At 38.8% G+C, this 7494-nt stretch overlaps 1 protein-coding gene across 4 annotated transcripts in view; it reads left to right on the top strand.

Moving 5' to 3' along the window:
• Kif3a (kinesin family member 3A) overlaps positions 1 to 7494 on the top strand; it is a 42751-nt gene that overhangs the window by 340 nt on the left and 34917 nt on the right. For all 4 annotated transcript variants that reach the window (XM_033761560.1, XM_010639750.3, XM_010639752.3 and 1 more), the window contains exon 2: positions 3343 to 3616. In XM_033761560.1, the coding sequence (XP_033617451.1) occupies positions 3343 to 3616 (274 nt within the window). The remainder of the gene's footprint in view (positions 1 to 3342; positions 3617 to 7494) is intronic.

Genomic DNA, 7494 nt, shown 5'->3' with positions numbered 1-7494 from the left:
TCACAATGGATTTAATGCTCTGCTGGTTCAACTTCAAATTCTTGATACTTTTCAAATAAGGGCCTCAGCCTGGGATTTAGCTCAGTGGTTCTGCCACCTGCCTCACAAGAGCAAGGACCCGAGTTCAATCCCTGGTACCAAAAAACAAACAAAAAACAATCAAATAAGGGCCTCATACTTTCAGTTTTTACACTCCATAAATTATGTAGCTGGGCTTGATCTCCATCTTGGAGAAGACTGAGGAATCAGTTAAGTAGCACTGCTAAGAAGTGACCACGTGGAGAGTGGACCCAAGCAGTGTGCTCCTGGCGCCCACCCCTCACTTCTTCACCACACTGCAGAAAGCAAGCCCTGCTCCGGGCCCCCAACTCCCCTGTCCTGGGCTCGAGCTGTCAGTTACTCCTCGAGGGGCGCTGTGGCTTGCGTGCGGCATGGAAGCCTCTGAGCCTTAATGCCTGGATGTTGTGGCAGTGGCAGTGCTGGGGCTTTATCTTCCAGGATCGAACGGATTTTACTGTGGCCCTCCTAAGGGGCATCGTGAGTCCAATAAAGGGTCAGGGAGAAAACGTGAACCTTGGAGAGTAAGTTATTAGTGTGAGGCCCTGGCTGGGCCTTAGTTCACAGGTAATTAAACTTGTTCCCCTGGAATTGTTCAGAGTGAATAAGATGATACACAGGAAAAGTAAGGGCACTGCTTGACGTTTAGCAGTGCACCTAGCCTCTTTTCGTTGCTTTCAAGTTATTCAATACATACTGTGCACCAAGCGCATACCCTGGAGGTACGATATTGAGCAAATCAGCCAGGTCCTTGAATTTGGAAAGACAGAAGCATGTGTTTTGAGACAAGAAAAAAATATGTCCACAGAGATAAGACAAGACACAGCAGTCAGTGAGTGAGTGCTCCTGTAACATGGATTCTTGTGAACTAAAAGGTGTTGCCATGTCTGGCTGGCCTACAGATATCAGATCATATTTTTTCCCCAGGAGACTTTAGAAGTTATATTTGTTAAATGTCTCAATTTTAGCAATTAATTTTTGGGGGATACCGGCGATCGAATTCAGGACCTTGTGCTTGCCAGGCAGGGCGGCAGCACCACTGAGCTAAATCCCCATCCCGAACAATTAAAATATTTTAAAATACTTAACGAGTCAAACAGAAATTCATGGGCTGAATCCTGCCCTTGACTAGTTGTTTGCACCTTCAGTGTAGAAAGAGAGGATAAATCTTAATCAAAGAACAATAAAAATCGTGAAATTGTGTCCATGGAGAGGAGAGCCCAGTGCTTTCAGAGCCCTTGAAGGCATTTGTCCTAATCAGGAAAGGGCTCCCAGATGAAATGGCTGTTCTGAGATCTGGAGGGTGAGCGTGTCACATAAATAAAGAGGAATTTGAGGGATGTTCCACCGTGGAAGGAAGTGCACATGAAAAGGCCACTAATGAGAAGGAGCACGGTGCCTGGAGAAGACGGTAAAACCAGGCCAGGGGAACCAGGCCAGGGGCGGCTGTGGCTGAATAGTGAGCAGAGTATTTTAAGAGATAAGCTTGGAAAAAAAAAAGGAGAGAGAGAGAAGCTTGGAGAAGTCAACATGGGTGGGAGCCCGACCTTGCAGACTCAACTAAAGTTTTGTTTTTATCTCAAGATCTGTGGGAGCCTACCGAAGAATGTTCAGTAGGGAAGCGATGTAAGGCTTGTGTTGAAACTGACTGACATGCTGCGGACAGACTGCAGGTCTGTCTAATGAGATGCAGGAGTGCAGTTAGAAGGCTGTACAGGCCCCAGACGAGGGTGAGGAAAGCAGAGATGGAAGAAGAATATTATATTGATACTACCTGTTGTCAGTGACAGTGTCAAAGCAACGACATGGCTTATATTTATTTTTCTTTAATGCTTGAAAAAATGTCTGAAATAGTAGACATTTAATAAATATTTGTTCAATTAAACTATTGAACTTCAGTAACAGGTTGTCGGACTAGGGATTTAGCTCAGTAGCACTGAGCCTGCCTGGCAAGCACAACAACAAACAACAAAAAAAGAACAACAGTCTGGTAACGTGGAGAGGATCATGAAGGCACAAGCATACCAGACGGGCAAGGACATCTCCACAGACTACTACGCCAGCCAGAAGAAAACATTCGAGATTAACCCCCAGCACCCCCTGATCAGAGACATGCTCCGGCACGTTAAGGAAGACGAAGATGAAAAGACTGTTATGGATCTGGCTGTGGTTCTGTTTGAAACGGCGACTCTTCGGTCAGTATATCTACTGCCTGACACTAAAGCCTACAGAGACAGAATAGAAAGAATGCTTCGCCTCAGTCTAAACATCGACCCGGAAGCAAAGGTCAAAGAAAAGCCAGAGGAAGAGCCTGAGGACACAGCAGAAGACACGGAGCAGGAGCAGGACACAGAGCAAGGTGAAGAGGAAAAAGTGGACCCGGGCATGGAAGCCGGAGATGAAGAGGAGGAGACGGTGAAGAAATCTACAGCTCAAAAAGACAAATTGGAAATTGCACTTTGGCATTAGCTCCTTCGTGGAGAAGGAATGTGAAGTCATTTCTTTTGAGAGAGACTTGTTTGGATGCCCCCACCCCCTGCTCCCCTGCACTGTAAAATGTTGGGATTGTGGGTCCCAGAAGAAGTGGGTTTTTTAGTTGAATTTTTTTAACATTCCTCATGAATGTAAATTTGAACTATTTAACTGAATATTAAAAAAAAATTAAAAAAGAACAACAAAAATTTCTATTTTAACCTAGATTCTTAAGCATGTAAAATTTCAAAGATTGAAACTTTATATGTGCATATAAATGTTCAAAAGGTTAGGTCATACTAAGCTATTTTTCTCCATCTGCTGTGGGAGTTTCTTTTCTGTTCTTAGTGTTTTCTTCAGTAAGAGAAGCCATATGTGGATATATGATAAATATTTTACTTATGCATACTGGAAAATGAAACTAGGTGTCTTGAGGAGCAAAGGACCTCCTTATATTCTTGAATTAAAGTTGTTAACTGTGTTCACATGTGTTTTCCTAGGGGCAGGAAATTCAGAGGATGTCCAGGATTTTTGTGCAGAAAGACAATCTTTACTATACTAGGTCATTTTCTACTTGTACAGCATGATTATTAATATAAAGTAGCTTTTCTGTCTCATTTACTTTTCATATCTTTTAATAAACTTTTCTTATCTGTGTGTAAGATCTTTAATTGTATTTAACCAACATTTCTGAAGTCCTAACCTGTGCAGGCCTCCATGATGGCAAAAAAGCTTTCTTTCAAATGTAAATTTAATATATCAAGGACAAAAGTAAAATGTTCTCTTCATTTTTGTAAAAATTGTCTCCACTAGATCAATAAATCAGAGAAGCCAGAAAGCTGCGATAATGTGAAGGTGGTTGTTAGGTGCCGACCCCTCAATGAGAGAGAGAAGTCATTGTGCTACAGGCAGGCTGTCAGCGTGGACGAGATGCGGGGAACCATTACTGTGCACAAGACTGATTCTTCCAATGAGCCTCCGAAGACGTTCACTTTTGACACTGTTTTTGGACCAGAGAGTAAACAACTCGACGTTTATAACTTAACTGCAAGACCTATAATTGACTCTGTTTTAGAAGGCTACAATGGTAAGTAAATACAAAGTTTACTTTTTTAACCCTGTTGAGGCCTACTATCTCATAAATTCACCCATACAACTCAGTTTGATGAGTTATAGTAAATTTATACAGTGCGAAATCATTACCACAACCCAGTTCTAGAACACTTCTACCTGTCCCAAAAACTTTTTATGCTGAATTCCATTCCCACCCCCCACCTCCACTGATCTGCTTCTGTCATGATTTTTTTTTTTTTTTTTTTTTTTTGTACCAGGGATTGAACTCAGGACCTTGTGCTTGCAAAGCAGGTGGCGGAACCACTGAGCTAAATCCCCGGGCCCAATGATTTTGTTTATTCTTGAAATTTTATGTAAATGACAGCATATATAGTATAGCATCTTTTTATCTGTTTTCTGTCACTTGGCATGTTCTGGAAATTCTCCCCTTTGCATATATCAGTAATTTGTGGTCCCCCCCCCCCTTTGTATCAGGGATTGAACTCAGGACCTTGTGCTTGTAAGGCAGGCAAGATGCCACTGAGCTAAATCCCCAGCCCTATGTTGTGGCTTTTTGTTGCTGAATTTCATTCCACTGTATCAAATAACACATTTTGTTTATCCATTCACCAGTTGATGGAAAGTCTGGATTGTTTCCAGATTTTAAAAGATGGCTTATGAATTTTGAAACTGCCAGAATGTTTTCCAAAGTGGTGACTATGCTATTCCCCTTCCCACCAGTATGATAGGAGAGTCCTAGTTTCTTTACAGTTTGGCAACAACTGGATCACCAGTCTTTTTAATTATTGCATTCTGTAATGGATCTGTAATGATAAAGTCTCATCATGTTTTAACTTAAGTTTCTGTGGTAACTATATGATGTTGCATATCTTTTCACCTACTTAGCCATTTATGTCTTCATTGGTGAAATGTCACGTAAAGTATTTTGCCCATTTTAAAATTTGGTTGGCCAGCTTCTTATTTTTCATATATTCTGAATTGAAATTTATAATTAAGTATTTTCTCTCAGTTTGTGACTTGTCTTAATTTTCTAAGTGGTGCTTTTAAAGGAAAAAAATCCAGTGTTTTTTGTGTGTGTGTGTGTGTGTGTGTGTGTGTGTGTGTGTGCGTGCGTGTGTGGTACCAGGGATCAAACTCAGGACCTTGCACTTGCGAGGCAGGCACAGTGTCTGGTCCAAAAGTCTGAATTTGGATTAAATCTATTTTATAATTTATTTTTAAAAATTTATAATCTTTGGGCCAGGGATTTAGCTCAGTGGTTCCGCCACCTGCCTTGCGAGCACAAGGACCTGAGTTCGATCCCTGGTACCAAAAAAAAAAAAAATTTATAATCTTTTTCTTTCATAAGTCATGCTTTTGGTTATATAGTTGAGAAATTCTTACCAAACCAGAGGCCAAAAAGATTTTCTATGTTCTCATCTAGAAATTGTAATTTTTAAAAAACTTTTTTATTTCTACAGACTGGGTTTTACTTCATAGTTCAGGCTGTCTTTGAACTCACCATTTATTCCAGGCTAGCCTCAAAGTTGCCGTGATTCTCCTGCCTCAGCTTCCCAAGTGCTGGGATTACAGGTGTACATCACCATCATCAATGTAGAAATCACATAATTTTATTTATTTATTTATTAGAAATTACATAATTTTAATTGCTATTTTTAGGCCTGTGATTTATCTTGGGTTAATTTTTATATACTGTATAGGTGAGAGTCTAAGTTTTTCGTTCTTTCCTTTATTTTTCTTCTTGCCTATCAATACCCGTTTGTTCCAGCACCATTTATTTAGAAAACTATTCACTCCCTATTGAATCGGCACTTTTGTCGTGGATCAGTTGACCATAAATTTGTGGGCTTATTTCTGCACTGCCTAGTCTATTTCTTTTTTTGTTTAATTCAGTTTAGTGGTACTTTTTAGGTGTACAGTACAGTTAAATTCATCACTGGGATCTTGTACCTTTACATGACAGATCTTGGTCTCTCTAAACCCGAAGTTTTTAACTTTTTTCTTGGTACCAGGGATCAAACTCAGGACCTTGCACTTGTGAGGCAGGAATGGTGCCATTGAGCTAAATCCTGGACCCCTCTTTTTTTTTTTTTTTTTTTTTTTAAGGGTGGTCTCAGTAGGTAGTTGAGGCTGTTTTTGAACTCACTGGGTAATGCAGGCTGGCCTCAAACTCAGAGCCACCTGAGGGCTAGGGCTAAAGGTAAACTCTGGAATAGAAACATAGGAGTGGAATAGAGTCCATGGTAACTTTGACTTGTTGAGGAGTGGGCAGATTGTTTCCCATAGTGTCTGCACCATTTTACATTTGCATCAGCAATGCTCAGGTTTCCAGTTTCTTTACATCCTTGACAAAGCTTGTTACTATCTTTCTGATGCAGCCATTCTAGTGGGCATTCAGTGGTATCTCATTTTGGTTTGCATTCGATTTTTGTAAATTGACCTTATGTCTTAACAATTGTGCTAAACTTGCTTATTAGTTCTAGAAGGTTTTTTTGGTGTGGTTTGCTTAAAAAAATGTATATTCCGTAGGATTTTCTACATGCAGGATTGTGCTGTTTACAGATAGTGTTTAAATTCTTTCTTTTCATTCTTCATGCCCTTTAGTTTCTTTTTGTTGCCTGATTACTAGCTAGAATGTCGTTGCACAGAAGTGGTGGAAATGGACATTTTTATCTTGTTCTGGATGTCAGGGAAACTATTAATTCTTTACTAGTAAGTGTTTCATTATCTGTAGATTTTTTAATAAAGATTCTTTGTCAAACTGAAGAAGTTTCCTTCAAAAAATGCAGTTTTTTTCTGCAACTATTGAAATCATCTTTTTGAGTTTGTTAATGTAGTTAATTACATGGATTGATTTTTCAATGTGAAATCAGCTTGGCTCTTTAGTCATGAAGTATTATCCTTGTCAAATGTTAGATTTAATTTACCAAAATTTTGTTTACATTTTTTGTTTCTGTGTTCGTGAGAGATACAAGAGTATATGTTTTCTTGTAACAGCTTTATCCAGTTTTGATATCAGAATAATGTTAATTTTGTATAATGAGTTGGGAACTATTTCCTTTTTGATTTTGTAGAATAATTTTATTTAGAATTAGCATTATTTCTTTAAATATTGATAAAATTTATCAGTAAAGCTACTTGGGTTTGGAGTTTCCTTTCTAGGAAGATTTGTAAGTTTTACTACAGATTTAATTTCTTTAATAGCCAGCTATTCCAGTTATCCATTGTTTTTCTTGAATGAGTTTTGGTAGTTTACTTTCATAGAATTTCTCAGTTTCATTGAAGCAAGAAGTTATTGACAAAAAAGTGTTTATACTGTTTGTTATTCTTAGAATGTAGTAGGAAAACCTTTCTTATTCCTGATATTGATAATTTATGTCTTTTTTTTCTCCTGACTGAACAGATGTTTATCAGTTTTACTGATCTTCTGGAAGAACCAGCATTTGCTTTTAATATTCATATATTTTTGTGTTTTCTATTTCATTGACTCTTCTCTGGTCTCTATTGTTTCTTTTTGTCTCACTCATTTAATTTGCTCACTTTGCCCCCCATACTGGGGGTTGAACTCAAGTCCTTGCTCTCGCCAGGCAGGTGTGGTACCATTCAGCTAAATCCCCAGCTCCTAATTTGCTCCTCTTTTTCACTTACTTAATGTGGAATACAAGTTGAAATCATTATTTTGAGACCTTTCTTCTTTTCTAGTGGAGGAGTTTAATTATATAAATTATCCACCAAGTACTGTTTTAGGGGAACCCATCTATTTTTATTTTATTTTAGGTACTGGGAATTGAATTCAGGGCCTTGCACTTGTGAGGCAGGCGGTGGCGCCACTGAGCTAAATCCCTGGCCCCGTCGGATTTTTTTTTTTTTTTTTTTTTTTTTTTTTTTTTT

This window comes from Fukomys damarensis, unplaced genomic scaffold, assembly GCF_012274545.1.
Source record: "Fukomys damarensis isolate Sample0158 unplaced genomic scaffold, DMR_v1.0_HiC HiC_scaffold_9, whole genome shotgun sequence".
Taxonomy (NCBI): Eukaryota; Metazoa; Chordata; class Mammalia; order Rodentia; family Bathyergidae; genus Fukomys; species Fukomys damarensis.
This window is presented reverse-complemented; position numbering and strand designations above follow the sequence as displayed.